The sequence below is a fragment of the Puma concolor genome, chromosome D1 (genome assembly GCF_028749965.1).
Source record: "Puma concolor isolate L17-30 chromosome D1, mPumCon1.1.hap2, whole genome shotgun sequence".
Taxonomy (NCBI): Eukaryota; Metazoa; Chordata; class Mammalia; order Carnivora; family Felidae; genus Puma; species Puma concolor.
Window position 1 is genome coordinate 54,778,164 of NC_141676.1, and position 17,918 is coordinate 54,796,081.

The 17,918-nt window shown below is 37.1% G+C and overlaps 2 protein-coding genes across 2 annotated transcripts; both read right to left on the reverse strand.

Annotated features, from left to right (window-relative positions):
- Positions 1-5,166: 5,166 nt before the first annotated feature.
- Positions 5,167-6,105, reverse strand: LOC112865427 (olfactory receptor 52A5-like). Its single transcript, XM_025928525.2, has one exon. The coding sequence runs from the start codon at positions 6,103-6,105 to the stop codon at positions 5,167-5,169; it is 939 nt and encodes a 312-aa protein (XP_025784310.2).
- A 10,642-nt stretch (positions 6,106-16,747) lies between these two features.
- On the reverse strand, positions 16,748-17,689 carry LOC147576726 (olfactory receptor 51V1-like). The gene is given in 1 exon segment (XM_086679436.1): positions 16,748-17,689. A coding segment is annotated over 1 exon segment (942 nt).
- Between the last annotated feature and the right edge of the window lie 229 nt (positions 17,690-17,918).

The window sequence follows — 17,918 nt, forward strand, 5'->3', positions numbered from 1 at the left end:
TATATAAAATATAGTATATGTATATATACTTCATGTAGTTTATAAATATCTTATTACTTTTTCCCAGTGTCCATAGACATTAATGTAAACTGAGGACAGTTCTCCAAATGCCGTGGATCATACACTTACATTCAATTATTTGAATGAGGTGTGAGGTGTGAAGTGTGAGGTGTGATGGGATTGGAAGAAGAGAAAGAGCAGCTTTGGAATTAAATAATGAATGCAAAGAGAATAGTCTAAGACTTGAATTTCTCCCCTAGTGATGTAAACATAATCTATTTTATCTGTTAAAAGGAAGATATGATAAAATAAAGGGAAAGTTATAAATTGTTAGTCAAACTGGTAGGACATTAAACATATTATTTTGTAGGACACTAAACATATTATTTAAATCTGTGCTATTTCTCTCCTTTATAGAAACAATACTTTTTAGAATTATCAAAACAACTCCATGTACAAAAGGACAGAACACATTATATAGGACTAAATAAGTGATAGCTAATATGTGTACGGAATGCAAATTTTTAATCATTGGACACGTCTCACCTTTCTGCTATATAATACTCTGATTTAACATTTCTCCATAGGTTTCAGCAATTTCTACAATATGATAAACTTTTATAAATCTAAGGAATCATTGAAAAGTCATATATGGAACTTATACAATTTATTTTAATTTGAGACAAAATTATAATAATTTGCCATTGTTTTTAAATTTTTTTTAAATTTTTATTTATTTTTGAGAGAGAGAGAGAGACAGAGCATGAGCGGGGGAGGGGCAGAGAGAGAGGGAGACACAGAATCCGAAGCAGGCTCTAGGCCCTGAGCTGTCAGCACACAGCCAAGGCAGGGCTTGAAGCCACAAACCGCGAGATCCTGACCTGAGCCGAAGCCGGACGCTTAACCGACTGAGACACCCAGGGGCCCCAATGCCATTGTTTTTTAATGTAAGACCAGTGGATACCTACTCCTAAAATGTTTTTATATTTCTAGGTGTGTTTTTCTTTCATTAACAATACCAAAAAAAAAGCACTTCCCAAAACTTTTTGTCTCACCTTCCTTATAATTCAATAAGAAATTAAAGACATCGTGAAGGAGAATCCTTTCAGAGCATATTAAATTCTCCCCAATCACATTAATATATTATAAGCAAATTCAATTGAAAGTATTTAAAAACTGTTATGCTGTACTTAAACCTTTTAAAATATTGAATATTTATATTTTCATATATATATAATATTCAAAATAATGAATATGTTTTCATAGGAATTTTTATAATGCTATTACATTTATTTTTACATATTTCAACACTATACATCCTATTTACCTAAAAGATATGTTATAAAAACAAGAATTAATTCATAAATTACTCAAAGTATATATTATATAATTCTTGATGAGCATAGAATTTAACCAAAGGAAATAAAATGTGTTGGTATAGCAGAAAACAGACTAAAAGCCATACGTCATTAGTGTTACATGGACATTTAGGAATCTGCCTTTTCTATTAAATGGATATTAGTTAAAAGAGTATCTTTGTACTAATTTTCCCCCAAAGTTAACATACTGTGAAATGCTGCCCAGGATGGTTTATCTTTTACCCAGGATGGTTTATCTAACTAAAATGACAGTCTTCAGAGTGCCAGGATGGTTCAGTCAGTTGAGTTTCTGACTCTTGATTTCGGCTCAGGTCATGATCTCAGGGTCATGGAATCGATCCCCACATCGGGCTCTGCACTGGGTGTGGCGCCTGATTGAGGCACTCCCTCTCTCTCTTTCTTTCTCTCTCTCTCTCTCTCCCTCTGCCCCTCTCCACCACTCACTTTCTCTCTCTCCCTTAAAAAAAGTAAAAAGTAAAATGACATTCCTCTATTTCATGAGTAACAATTACACTTCCCCTTAGACCTAACCTTGTAACAGAATGCCCTCTAATATCTTTGTTTCTTTCCTTTTGCCGTCATACTAAACTACCAATAAGTAAAATGTGAAAAATCCAGCCCATTAAATGATGCATCTTACAGGTAACCAGTGTCATCACAAATCCGCCAATGTGTTACTTAGTAAATACCTGTTGATCCTACAATCAGTAACTCTCTGAGTACTATGCTAGATATTTGAGAAAGTGAAACTTTAGGCCATGTTTTCAGTTACTCATTATACTCAGACAGAATCTTGTGTGACCAGAAAATAATAGAAAACTAAAGCTTTGTAATAATATTTAGATGGTATAGTACTAAGAATGCATAAATAAAAGCATTCTAAACATAACCCAGAATTTGCAAAGTGATGTCTTCCTAAAGCCTTCAGAGAAAGATGTAAAATAATAGTTGAAGAATGGCATGCAATTTTCAGGGCTAGAAAGATTAGTCCTAGAGGAATTGGGATATTGTTTGAAAATACTGTGAGGTTTGGGGAGTGAGAGTATGCAGCAAACTCTAGCGATATGCAGCATCAACAGAACTCATGCTCAGAGGTGGGGAGTTTCAGTGAAACCTGTACCATCAGGTTCTACAGCTTTGGTGAGCCAGGGATTAATCAGATCTTTCCCTACCTTCAGAGCAGTTTATATCTACTTACAGAAGAAAGATCTAGACACAAAGAAAGGCTTTCAGTCTACAAAAGGGTTAGTTCATATGATAAACTCAAGGTCACCAGAAAGGAATTTCACAACCCCATAAACTGAGTGTTCTACCTTGTGATGAAGGCATCTTTTAGGCTCATTGATACTGATGAGTTACTGCTCAAAGGCCATCTCAGAGGACAAAGTGCTAGAGAGTACAAACACGTACACTCCTGCACACATACACACTCACACCCATGTTACGTAAATTATACCTGTATATATTTTTCTATATATCAACCCAGATTGGAAACCTTGAGGTTCACTGATGTCTTCAGTAGAAATCCAAAACTACAGATTTCATCCTACTTTTATCTTTTTTGGTACTTGTAATTTCCACCCAAGCTGAGGAAATACATGCTCATCATCTTTAACATGCATTAAATATTTTATAGGGTTCATATAAGAATGAAACTAGATATTGAATGAAATTTTATTCTTACATTTATTCAGTAAAATTGTATTTCTTATATACAAGGGTCAGAACCTTATGAGGCATTGGAAATATGAAGATGAATTACTCAACATTTTTCTGTATCATATTTATAGCCACCAAGTAGATACCTGTACTAGGGAGTTTTAGTTCATAAATTAAACATTAGAATAAACGGATTTTATGGCTGTTTTTTTCCACCTAGACCATCCTTCAAAATTCCTTATGCCAGTGAATGCAACACTAAGTCAATGAAACCAGTAAAAGATAGTGTAAGTCACTATTTAGTGTCATATATATATATATATATATATATATATATATATATATGACAAAAAGTTAAGTGACACTAAGTGGTAAATATTAAGTTATTAGACATCCAGTGTAATCCCCCAAACTATAGATGCATTTTAAAATGATATGGTTTGAACTGTACACACTGCTATGGATTGCAAAGAATAACACAGAGCCCAAAAGGAAACCTCAATTAAGTCACCCTGGGGAAGATACCAAGAAATTTCTGAGCCTAATCCTATAGAATGAAGATTCCACCCATAAAGGAATCAGAGACAGAGGCTCCAGGTAGAGGGTATATCACAATGAGTGTGAGACATAAAAGTAACAGAGATGGAGATATCTCTTGAAGAGATTAATGTCTTAAAAGCAAGAAAAAATGTCCAATTGGAAAAATCCTGACTTCTGGCACTATACAGATTATTGATCATCTTTGAAATTAATGGGCAGTGCAATGTTAATAGTGAAAACCCCACACAATTTTGTGTGTGACAGATGACCAAGTCTCCATGTGAAAAATTTATTCCAAAATCTGAACACATTAATATAATGAAGTTGCTACTTTTTGCCCTCATAAATTCTGACACTATACTTCATCAACCAAACACAATGTGAACATATCAGGTTTGTATCAAAGCATGATGTGAACATGCACTACCCAAGAGTTAGGATATAGAATGAGAGAGAGGGTCGAAATCTACATCTCATACTGTTATTAGGCCATCATCATGCATCTCCCTTACATAGTTGTCGTGACAAGCCTGATGACTTTTACATTTAAATTTTTTATTTATTTTATTATTATGATTGCTATAATAAAGTTATAAAACTTGCTATTTAAAATATTATTTTGCTTATTTATAAGGTCTTACCACAAAACAAGCAAGTAAGCTCACTGCTAATCATTCCACATTTACTTCACTTGTCTTCAGTTCAAATTTCTCTATTGGAATGTAATGTATTTAATAAATATATTATATATGCCCCCATAGAAGGCTGTGTGAAATACTATGGGGGGAAAGAAGAAATTATGATTACATTTTGATACATAAATTAAAAATCTCAATCTGCACTTAATGCTTAATTCATGATCACTCAGTAAAGAACTTTAGGATGACAAAGTGTGATCATAAATGATAGTAAATAAATGATAGATTTAGTTTCGTATACATTAGTATGATAATATATTAGACTGAATTTCTTATGTAGTAGCAAAAAGGCCATTTGATGTTTGTAAACAGAGGCCAAATATTAATATTTAATTTGATTTTAAGAAATGTCTGTCTTAGTGAGTGAGGGCTGATTGAGCTTCAAAAATGTATTCATAACTTTTGTCTGTCATGTGTGGAATAGATATGATTATCTCTGTGTGTTTCAATTAATTTTGTATCTGAAACAAGTGAAAATTTTATTTTATTTATTTTTTTAACGTTTATTTATTTTTGAGACAGAGAGAGACAGAGCATGAATGGAGGAGGGGCAGAGAGAGAGGGAGACACAGAATTGGAGGCAGGCTCCAGGCTCTGAGCCATCAGCCCAGAGCCCGACGCAGGGCTCGAACTCATGGACTGTGAGATCGTGACCTGAGCTGAAGTCGGACGCTCAACCGACTGAGCCACCCAGGCGCCCCAAAAAAACAAGTGAAAATTTTAAAATAGGAGTCAGAGCCTTACTTTCTTGAATGCAAAACTATAATTTTATATTCCTGTGCACAATGAACTTGAGAAAACATAGACTTTAATCAACAATGTTTTTTTCACTGTTTTGTGGTTGTTTTTGTTTGAAATCAAGTAAGATAGTGAGAAATCAAAATGGATCCTCAGAGTGAAAAAATCTTGGACAACCGATCTCGAATCTGTTTGGTTTTCACCCCATACACAATAGGATTGAGCAAAGGAGGGACAAGCAGATAAAGATTGGACAGAAGAATATGAATGTAGGGTGGAATGTGGAACCCGAACCTGTGTGTAAAGAAGGAGAAGAAACCTAGGAGATAAAACTCAAGGAAGACACAAATATGGGCAATGCAGGTGTTAAAGGCTTTGAGCCTAGATTCTCTCTGAGGCAGATTGAAGACAGTTACAAATATTTGGATATAGGAGAGTATGATAACGATTATGTCAAATCCAAGTATAATGAAAGCCGCAAACAGACCATAGATCTTGTTGATTCGAATATCTTCTGCTGCCAACTTCACGACGGCCATGTGCTCACAGTATGAATGGGAGACCACAGTGGTCCAGTAGTGTTTCAGCCGACATTTGATGAGGATGAGACATGGAGCTGAAAAGATGACTGCTCTGAGTGTCACTGCAACCCCAATCTGAGTGAGGAGTTGGTGGGTAAAGATGATTGCATGTCTCAGGGGATCACAGATGGCCACATAGCGGTCCAGGGCCATGGCCAGCAGAATTCCTGATTCGATACACTGGAAGGTGTGGATGAGCCACATCTGAAAGAGACAGGCATCGAAATATATGTCTGGTAAATGGAACCAGAATATTCCTAGCATTTTGGGTAGGATGCAGGTACTGAGAGCAATGTCTGTTGCTCCAAGCATTGCCAGGAAGAGGTACATGGGCTCATGGAGACTGCGTTCCGATTTGATGATGACCAGGAGCAGAGAATTCCCAAACAGAGCAGTGATGTACATGGCACAGAAAGGAATTCCAATCCAGAACTGCACAGATTCCAAGCCAGGGATCCCAACCAGTGTCAGCACTGAGGGCATGAAGACTGTGCCATTGAGCTTGAGCATGTTGGTTTTAGAGACTCTTGGTTTAGAGCTTCTGATTCAAAGTGCCAGTGTGCATTGAGTGTCTGTCTGCTGTTTTCTCTTCTCACTTGCATTCATACAATCAGAGGCTGAGTGTGGTTTCAATGGCAGTTTGTCAGACATAGTCATTTTTTGATGGGACAATTAAATGCGTCTAGGAATGCAGACACAGGCTCCCTAGATGACTTATCTTGGATAGGATTGGGGAATTTAACTGATGCTCTATGTTAAACTTCTTTCTTGTTTTTTTTACCAAAGAAGTTTAAAATCTTTCAGTCAGGCAGTCAGAAGTAAAATAACAACAATAACAATAATGAAACACTCACTCTTGAGGAGCTATTCTCTCTCTTACGCAAACAAGAAGTCATGAAGTAGGGACTTTGACCTCAGGAAGCAATGATCTGCCTGTGGCAATGCCACATGACAAGCTGTAGTGTAAAATTATGCATATGGAGCATGTAGAAGAGATTATAACGGTGTATTTAGAATCTGCCTTTATCCCGAAGTTGGAATCTAAGGAAATTTTCTGAAAAAATGTAGATAAAATTTGATATTTTAGAGATAAATAATTCAAATAAAAATAAAATTTATCATGACAAAGAATAAATAAGACAAACTTAAGTTAGACTAAAGTGTTTTACAAGATTTGCTCATTGGAAAATTTATTTCTCATTTGAAAATTGAACTCGGGATATTTTTTTCTGATTGAATAAGAGCCCCAAATCAAATATTTCTCTGATTATTTCATCAAGAAGTTTTTCTATTATTAAAATAACATTTCCATTTTCATATGTATACAGGAAAACTGATCTTAATGTTATTTTATTAAAATAAATCAGAAAGTATCAAAACCATTGAACATCTATACTTCAAATACACTATGCAATAGTAAATAAGTAATTATATTTTTTCAGTGGGATTCAGGTTATGATATTATTTCTAATAAAAAATAACCAATTTTGGCACCTGGGTGGCTCAGTCAGTTAAGTGTCTGACTTGGCTCAGGTCACGATCTCACGGTTCATGGGTTCTAGTTCGTGTCAGGCTCTGTGCTGACAGCTCAGAGCCTGGAACCTGCTTCAGATTCTGTGTCTCCCACTCTCTGTGCCCCGCCCCCCACTCACACTCTGTCTCTCTGTGTCTCAAAAATAAACATCAAAAAAAATTTTTAAATAACCAGTTTTAGCATATTTCTAATGAGCCACCTTTGGGAACTATTACCCAGCTAGGCTCCCTGTACTCCGCCATCATTCTGCTCTGAAAGTGGCAGAACATGTTTTAAATTTCACGTGCGCTGGCAATTCCCCTATTTAAGCATTAGTGTAATTTTTTTAAAGTTTATTTGCCTCTCACATACTGAAAGTAGGCACAATATTAATTTGGAATTAAGTTAATTTCAACATCTTTTTATTGAATGCTTTTTACGAAGATGAAGTTCTGTGCCAAGATCAGGACAGCCAAACAACAACGGTACAGAACTCACTTGTATCAGAACATGAGACTGAACTTGTTTGACTATCTTGGGGTTCCGTTTTCACACTGGGATATTTGGCCCTATGGTTCAACTATACCCTGCATCCAGTTCCTGGGTTTCTAACCTCTTGCTTAATGATAAAAAATCACTTTATAGATATTTGCAATAGCTATTCCTGGCCATTCCTCTAAATAATTTAATTCTTCTCTAAGAGCCTCTACTCCAAGGGGTCCACCGAGGCAAGATGTAGATATATGGACATTTTGACAAAATTTATTCTCTCATTTGCTGAATTTCAATGAAAATACAATGCTAAGTCTTAACTTATATTCCTTTGGAAGGTACAAAAAATGTGTATATATATGCAAAAGCTAGGTGGTCTCCTTCAAGATTATCTCTGTATTGAAAAATCAATTTAATTGAAAACCCCACTTGTGTGCTGCTCTAAGCATTTACTTAGGTGATTACTAGGTAATCCAGGATTGAGAGAACTCCTTAGTCACTGATATGTGGTCATTCAATCAGTTTAGATCTCAGATATGTCCAGAATCTACAGACAGGAACCACTTGTAAACTCTCTGGATTGATCTAATTATTCTGTTCCTGACATTTGGTATTCCTCTTACTCACCCTTACTTTCCTAATCCTGACTATTCAATTCCCACCTCATCACACACACACACACACACACACACCATTATCTAGAATATTTGTTCAATCAGGCACATTTTAATTATAAGTATATGATGTACTGATTTTTTTTTTTAAATTTTTTTTTTCAACGTTTTTTATTTATTTTTGGGACAGAGAGAGACAGAGCATGAACAGGGGAGGGGCAGAGAGAGAGGGAGACACAGAATCGGAAACAGGCTCCAGGCTCCGAGCCATCAGCCCAGAGCCTGACGCGGGGCTCGAACTCACGGACCGCGAGATCGTGACCTGGCTGAAGTCGGACACTTAACCGACTGCGCCACCCAGGCGCCCCTATGATGTACTGATTTTTTTTTTTCTCTGAAGTGAGAAGAAGAACTTAGTTTCCAAGGAAACTGTCTTCTCACCAGTCCATCTTTACTTTTTCACACTTAACTGAGCCTTTTGGTGTCTCCGTCAGCTGTGACAGAGCACAGTTGGGCTATGACCACAACATACAAAGCCTGAAGGAGGCTTTGCTCTGAGGATGACTTAATGCCAAAGGGAAAGTTGATTTCTCCTCTGATGGGGATATATTGCACCCCAGCATCCTAGAATCTTATGTTTGGGAAGTACTCTATAAAGCTTCACAATTGATTATATGATTCTTCATGAAACATTTGTTTCTGACCACTTGGCCTCTTAGTGCACTATTAATTCTACCAAAAGGTGAATGTCTAAGGAGTCAGTTTATATTTTTATAAAATTACTTAGAGAGATAGATATATTACATGACTATTTCTCCAACTATCTTCTTGAAGCCTGCAATCCCACCCAGTGTGATGTTTACTTTTTACTCAATTTGGGTGAACAGAGATTTTCTTCCTTCAACAGGCTTGTGCAAAATTATTTTGGGGGCATCATGGAAACCCCATTGTAAATGAAACCAAAATTCCATCCACCACAGTACTCCCTCAGTCCTTTAAGGGCTATAAATTCAAAAGCTTTGTGTATTTGTTTGCTTAAAATCACCACTCCTCTTTACTGACTAAGGAATACACCAATCTCTCTGACCATATAGCTCTCCTTCATTAATTCTCATTTTCAAGCCCCAGAACCTCACAGAAATCCTTAATGTGAAACCCATATTCTCACTGGTTACCGTTGCTGCCATTACCACCTCTTTCTGATTCACATTTCTCTCACGTTTTACTCATGCTATAATGCATTAGCTGCTCCTTTGCTACCTGTCACCACATCCTTGCTCCTTTCACTGTCTACCCCCCTGTGCCTGAATATCTCACATTATAATCTATATATTCTGTTTTTCCAACAGAGAAGCTTAATGATATTGGAGAAAAAATCACGATTCTGGAAGGATTCCCATGAAAATCCTGTAGCTTTTAATTCCCTGGCTGATTTCCAGCCATTTCTATTCATTCACCCCCACCCCCCTCAACTCTATAAATAGCTCCTCTCTCTTGATGGTAAGATGTTGGTTACAATGTTACAAACTCTCACCTCTTTTCCTCTGGCATCCTTTACTCCAGCAGAAAGAGAAGCTCTTCTCTGGCAGCTACTATTCCTAATTATATTCTCTTCTAAACAATTAGCTTTTTTGTTTGTTCATTAGCTTTCTCCCCAAACCCTGTATTTTCTTTTCCTTCTGACATATGGTTTTTTTTTTTTTTTTTTTTATGTTACAGGTTTAAACACACTTTGTTATAATATGTGTCATGGTTTCCTCCTGCTAACGTTCTCTATCTTATTCTAATTGCCACTGTAATCCTTCCATGAATCACTATGACGAGCTGTATTTCTTAAATCAATAAGTGATTTTCCACACCATTCTCATAAACCTTTGTATCCATAACTCTTTGAAGTCCATTTTTTCTAGAAAAAATTTAAATGGCACTTCAATGAAATTATGATAAATTTTCAGAAGACTCTGTTGATACTTGTTCGGTAGTCATTATATTTTCTCTTTGAAATGCGTTTTTCATTTCTGTGTCACATTCTAACCTATTTTTCTTCCTGTCTCAAAATACCCTCTCCTTGTTGCTTTGTTTGACTCCCTTTATATTGTTGATGCCACAACTTCCATTAATAACTGTATTCCTCTCCATGGATCTCTTTCTACTCATTCTATATATCCCTCTTGTCCAGAAATATTACTGAATCCATAGTTTCAATAACCACGGATTAAGAGTACATAACTATCACCTCTCCATAAATCTAACCTAAAGACAAGACATACTCATTAAATCCCCTGTGTAACAGTCCCAGCTGTGGTGAAGGTCCTCTGTTTCAGGGAGCAGGGAGAATTAGTGAAAAATCTGATTTGGGTTTTAGATTTACGCATCTTTATTTAATCCAGACTTGCCAGTCACCTAGCCAATATACCTCACTAGGTTCAGGACTCTTGTAACTAGAGCTTTTATTGTGCATAGCTGGAGATGGTGGGGGGAAATCCTAAATTCCTGTAGAAGAAAATAGAATAACTAGCCATCTTTCAAATCCAGCGGTATATTCAGTGACGAAATGCTTAGGAATAGGCAATTTCCTAATTTCACTATTTCCATATGCGCTATTAATATTATTGCTAACTCTCACTGAATCACCCTTGCAAACTTATCAGTCACGTTGAAACGTATGCTAGAATTCTGCAAAGTAATTCATTCCTGTGCTTCTATCATTTCCTTCAGGTTTCCTCCTATCCTTCCTGGTCTTTCTTGTCTGCCAAATACTTATTATTAAACTCTCAACTCAAACATCACCTCCTCTGTGGAGAATTGTGTGATGTTATAAACAAAATTCAAAATTCTTCTTTTATGCCCCCAACATATGACTATTTATTAAATACATCACAGTAGGAACTAATTAGTATTTTACTTCCCCCTCCCCCAATCTATTTAACATCAGAAATGCATGAAACTTAATGGAGATGCAAATTCACTGACACTATTTCCAGATGTATATCTGCATGGAGAAGAGAGGGTAGAGATTAGGAAAAGTGAAGAATCAGTGTACGAAAAGTGTTAAGAATCTTATCTAGAAAGAATATGTTTCCACTGTTTTTATTTCAGTATTCTCTTCAAACACTCACATAAGTCAGGATGTATTTTGCTTTGGTTAAAGATATGAAGAGATTTGCCATGGAAGAGAGGGGGAAATACTAGTCAAAAATGCTAACAAGACCAGGATGAACTCAGTATCCCTTCTTTATGCTCCTCATGTCCCACATGAAATTCTGACAATTGTTCTGCTCCTTTTAGAATTTTGTAATTCCTCATAAATAATTACAAGTGGCACTTTCCCACTGTCCTTTTAGACCCTTTCTGACATTTCTCTGTGTACTCACAATCCCAGTTCTCCAATCTTCTCATGTGCATACACTGGCGTGCTAATGTAGCCAAACACAGTTATAAAAAAAAATTGTTCCCAATGAGACTAATACAGGACAAATACAATATCAGAGGTGGGAAAGGCTATGTGATGCAATTCTCTTGAGGAATGTAGTTAGTGACAGATTGCCTTCATAGACTATAGAATATTTTTTCCAGCTTTCGAATAGCCTCTAAAATTGAATTCATGAATATCAGAAAGAAGTAAGCACTGAAACCAGGACTCCATTGCAAGTATACTCAGGGACTCATAATTTAACTTCATGAAGCTAAAAGGGAGAAGTGGAAACTGAGGGGTCTTCCCAGGAAGAGCTAATCTAAACACATGGAAGATGCTTTTACACTTGTGAGACAAAACCTTAGGGACTTTTTTTTTCACTTAATCTCTTACTTCTAGAAATCACCTTGGTGGTTAATTTTAACCGATTGGTGCTAAGCAAATGACCAAACATAGGATCAACTACCTGGTCTTTCATAATAAGCTGGATCATAGAGGCATTTTCACCTTGGTTACACAAAAAAAGTGCACATTTACACAAAATGAGTTACACTGATTCATAATCCTAATACTGCCTCAGTAGAACTATTTTACCTATGATATCCCGTAACATTAATGAGTGGTTAATATAGCTTTTGTTGTTTTACATAGCAAAGAGTTGTTGACCTCAGGAAGGCACCTTCTGGTTTCTGAAGGAAGGAAAACTTCCTCATAAGTGTATTATCATTATTGTTATTACTATCATTACAAAATCAATCACAGCATGAAGTTGGGAACTCTGATTCTACCATAATTCTTACTCTATAGGAACATTCCTAATGAATATATAATTAATTTTTACTTATGTTTCTTGCTTCTTGGTTGATTGAAGGGCACTAATCTAGTCTGTGGATTCAGAACAGTTTCTAGTAAAATCCTGGATAAATATACTTCTCATTATTCATGGCCATTATTTATGACATCTTTGGGGCTTACTTCCCTTATCTATAGAGTGTAGGATTTGGACTTCTTGATCATGAAACTCATCACCTGCTTTGGCATAACTTTCCACAACTATGTAGGTTGCTCATGAATGCTTCGTGCGCACACACACACACGCACATGCACACACACATACACACACACACATACATGCACACATACACACAGAACCTGAGTAAGAGCCTTCTATCAGCAAATGGGTGGAAGTCTTCAGGCAAAGTTCCTTATTTTCATTGTTGAAGGCAGGACTGGCTGAACTAAACAGCTTTGGAATTAAAGGAAAATGCAGAAGAAAACTCTAAACTATAATAGTATTTGATTTCTAAAGGAGAAAATGTGGTAAAATAAAAGAATATTACAGAGTTTTAATCAGTTGAAACTGGTTTATAAGAGGTCTCTTCTGTTTTTGTGTGATACCAAAATATGTTATTTTGTTCTGTAACAACATTTCTCTCCTTTATGAAAATAATTTTTAAAATTATTTAAGCTATGAGGAATACTGTAGAAAGGTGCAGGAAATATAAGATCAAACAAATGGTAGCAAATATGTGTATTGAATTCAAAATCTTTCATTTTGTGCACACTTCTTGTCTTTCAAATATTATCCTCTGATCCTGGTTTTCTAGAAATGTCAACTACAAAATCAACAATTTGTAATTTTTTAAGTTTTAATTAATATAGTGAGTTATTTGAAAACTTACATGTAACACATGAATTTTATTGTCCCTAGAAACAAAAATTACATCCATTTTTTTCACTTAAGGCCAGTGACCACTAATTCTTGAAATATGTACCTATTTTCAAGTATGACCTTTCTTTCCAATATATGCTAAAAGACACTGTTCAAATTTTCTGTCTCCAATATTTTATAATGTCATAGAAATAAAAAGCATCGTGAAGCACAGTGAAGTGTATTCTCAGAGTTTATTCACGATTTTCCCAATCCTTCTGAGTAATGTATTTGAAGTAAATTCAACTGCAAAGTTTAAACCAAATTAATGTTATGTTATATTAGAGTTCTTCTAGAATATTCAACTTAATTTTATGCAGTCCATTTTTAGCATATTTTAACAATTTGCATATTATTTAACTGAATAATCCATACTCTCTTTTTTTTTTAAGTTTATTTGTTTTAGGGAAAGAACGAGCAGGGGAGGGACAGAGAGAGGGAGAGAGAGAGAGAATCCCAAGCAGGTTCCACATTGCCAATGTGCAATGTGGAATGCAGGGTTCGAACTCACAAACCATGAGATCATGACCTGAGCTGAAATCAAGAGTTGACGCTTAACCGACTAAGCTACCCAGGCACCACTGAATAATCTGTACTCTCTTAGAATGCCAAGGAGATACCTTGTTGGACATATGAGAAGATGGAAACTTAAGCTATGTTTTGGGTAGATCATTACAGTTAGGCAGATTTTGTGTAAGTGAAAAATAAAATATAATAAGTCATAATACTTAAGTGAGATCATATTTAAAGATGGTTGAATGAAACTAAGAACACCAAATGACAATTTAATCCATAATTTTCTAATTGATATTATCTTAAAGTCCCTCATGATACATATGAAAACCCAGATGATGCAGTAGGCACATTTGCAAGGCTGGCAAGATTTTCCTGGTAGGATTTGTGCTATCAGCAAAGACACTGTCGACTTTAGATGGTCTAGTGCCCTTAAGACCTTAAGACTTTGCAGTGACTATTGATGGTGTGCAGCAGCATTCATTAGAGAGCATTGTAGCTGAGGCTGGGGGGCTTTTCTGCAAGACCTCCATCCTTTTTTTCCGTCTCTATTTTTAAGGTGGTTTCTATTGACTTGGAGAAGAGTGATATAAACACAAAGAAGGTACATGACATCAGGGCCCTAAATCTAATAAAAGTAGTTCACATAAACTCATATCACCAGAATGGAATTTCAAAACCCTAGAGGCTTGTAGAATTAGATTTTGATTAAGCCAAAGTCTTTCCTACTTTGTGTTGATTAGGGTTCACTTGGCAGAGAGACAGTGAAGGCATTATTTAGGCACATTGCTACTGGGGAATCACTACTCAAAGCACCACTCAGAGGACAAGGAATGAGGGGATATACACCCACATCCACACATCCACACCTATCCACTTAGATCACACTCATTACATACATTGTATCTGTATTTACTTCTCTATCAACATGAGGCAGTATAGGGAAAACAAGAGGAACATAATTCCTGTAAAGCCTCTGATCTGTGGCAAGTGTTAAAAGTTTCCATAGGCTTAGAGACAAATACCTCCTTCCAGGAAAGAGAACAAACAAGAGACAAGAGCATTAGGGACTAACAGTTGTTTAAACAAAAACAAAAGAAAGAGTTTAAACAGAAATGACTATTTTAAGCCTGCCTGCATAAGTATTTCTGTTTTTCAGACACCCTAAAAAAATCTGGACTGTGAAGAAGGGCATCCTGATTGCCTCGTGGCCATTAGAGTAATGTGTATAAGCTAATGATCATGGGACTGAAGGACACTTCCCTACTCCAAGGCTTTCAAACCTTGGAAAAGTGCCTTTATAAGCTGTACACACTACCCTTTTGAGAGCGACATTCCTCTTTCGTGTTGGTTCCCTTGTATACAAGCTTTCTCTAATAAACTCTGCCTATTTTTTTCTCTCCCTTTCAGTGTTCATTTCTATGACACTGAGACTCAAGAACCAGGTTTTAGGGGTCCAGTAATAAACAAATATTGAAAACCTGAAGTGTTCTTTTAAAATGTTTATTTATTTATTTTGAGAGAGAGCAAGAGAGGGGCAGAGAGAGATAGAGAGAGAGAATGCCAAGCAGGCTCTGTGCTTGGTGTGGAGCCTGATGTGGGGCTCGACATCCGTGAGATGTGAGATTGTGACCTGAGCTGATACCAAGAGTCAAACGCTTAACTGAGTGAGCCACTCAGGTGTCTCGAAAACCTGAAATGTGTTAAGTCAACCTCCAACAATGGGTTTCATTCTACTTTTTTCCACTTTTTTTTTAAATCTATGTTGATGCTTTATTTGAAACAGTTCTTCTGACTTTGAAGGTTCTTTCCTGCATCAAATGAAATGAGACTCAAAGCAAGGAGAAAAAAAGCAAAAGGTACTTGTCAGTTTGAAAGTCACAGTTTATCTTTCTATAATTAGACTAGGAGAAAAAAAAATGAAGAACTCACTGGTATCAGGAAGAAGCAAGAGTCTTCTAGGATCTGGCATTTGATGAGATAGATATTCAGTTACTGTGCATTCCCATTGTTTTTCCATGGCGGAACATATGGCAGAGACTTGGGAACACGCATGCCTGAAGACAGGTTATTCTTATGTTCCGTAACTATGTTGCCACGGTAGTTGGTTGTGCCCCAGACAAATGGGGTGCTTGCTGGTCTGTTCCCACAGATCTTTATCCCAGTCTTCATCACAAGGAGGGTACTGCCAGGTGCTCTCGGCCAGAGTCTCTTGACATTATATTTAGTGAAAAAATGAAGAATGAACATTTAATGTGGAATGAAGTCACATCTTTATAGCATGGAAAGAAGTAAGAATAAAGTCTTTGGAATAGAGGGATGGGATATCTTTTTATTTCAAAATTCCTGTAATAGACTTGCATTACCACTAATGGGGAAAAAGTAATAAAAGTGGGGGAAGGCTTAGCATAGTAGATTCATATGTTCCGCACTTCACCTTTAGGAATAAAACAAGTCCAATTACACAATATTATATGTTTTGATAGAAGTCCCAATTAATTGAATAATCTAATAGGCATGTTTCCAAAATTTTAGACAGTGGTGTGTCTAAGTGGAATGAAAATATTGTTGAACTGAGGGTCACAATTTTCATATGGCAAACACGCTTCAAGAACATGTCAACAAAATGCAAAGACACTTATTATTACATCTATAATGGCCATGATTATCCTATAGCAGACATTCAGAAATCTTTTCTGGAATGTGTATTGGAAAAAGTTAGTTCTATTTTCTCTCTTGAATTAGAACATCTCTTAAGTTCCTTAATATCCAAGACCTCATAAAAGAACAAACCCTCCAATAAGTTATTCAAATTGTAAGTTGTTTCACACATGGGAAGTAGCATTACTCTTCTGACCTTAAAATATTCTTGCTGATCAAACCCAAGGGTTTTACTACATTTTCAGGGAACACCACTTCTTCATCCTGCTTCGGATCTGCTGGGTCTTTACACTGTAGATGATTGGATTCATCAGGGGTGGAAAGAGAATATAGATGTTGCCCATGAGGACATGAACCGAAGGGGAGAGATGCTTTCCAAAGCGGTGCACCATGGTGAGGCCAATGATGGGGATGTAAAAGACCAGGACAGCACAGATGTGGGACACACAGGTCTGCAAGGACTTGAGCCTCTCCTTGTGGGATGCAATTGCCAGCACTGTGTGCAAGATGAAAACGTAGGAGATGAGAATAAGCACAGCGTCTAACAACAAGGTACAGATCACCAGAGCCAGGGCATAGAGGCTGTTGAAGCGGATGTCAGAGCAGGCGAGCCGGAGCAGGTCCTGGTGCAGGCAGAAAGAGTGGGAGAGGATGTGAGGGCGGCAGTAATGGAAGAACTTCAGGCGAATGATGACAGGGAGAATGGACAAAGCTGCCCTCATCAAAATGGCCACCATGAAATGAATGACTCTACTGTTAGTCAGGAGGGATGTGTATCTCAGAGGATTGCAGATTGCAGTGAAGCGATCAAAGGCCATGGCAAGAAGGACCCCAGACTCTATGAAGGACAGACCATGGATAAAGTAAGTTTGGGCAATGCAAGCATCTCAACTAACTTCTTGGTTGAGTCCCCACAGGACCCCCAGCACCGTGTGCACTGTGGACAGCCCCATGCACAGGTCAGTGAGGGCCAGCATGGCCAGGAAGTAGAACATGGGCTGGTGCAGGCTGGGCTCTGTCCGGATCACATGCAGCACCACGCAGTTTCCCAGGAAAACCATGGCATAGATGGAGGAGAAGGGAATGGAAAACCAGGGATAGTAGTGGTCCAGGCCAGGGAACCCCGTGAGAATGAATATTGAGGTATTGATAATGGAAGCAGAAGAAGCAGGCATGATATTTGAAGGTAATGTTCAAGATGAGATCAATATTAACTGACAGTTTTGTCAAAGTGTCTGCTGTGTGGGAGCAGTTGAGTCTAACACAGGTCCTCACACTGTAGCACAGGTCAAGCTAACGTAGACGCCAGGGAAGCCCCCTCTCCAGGAGGAGCTACAGCACAGGACGGTCTCACAGGGAAGCTTCTTGGTATCAGGTCTCAGGTTATGGGAGCAAATCAATGTC

What these genes read in the sequence shown, in the direction of transcription:
- LOC112865427 (XM_025928525.2), bottom strand. Translation starts at nt 6,105, where the DNA reads ATGCTCAAGCTCAATGGCACAGTCTTCATGCCCTCAGTGCTGACACTG.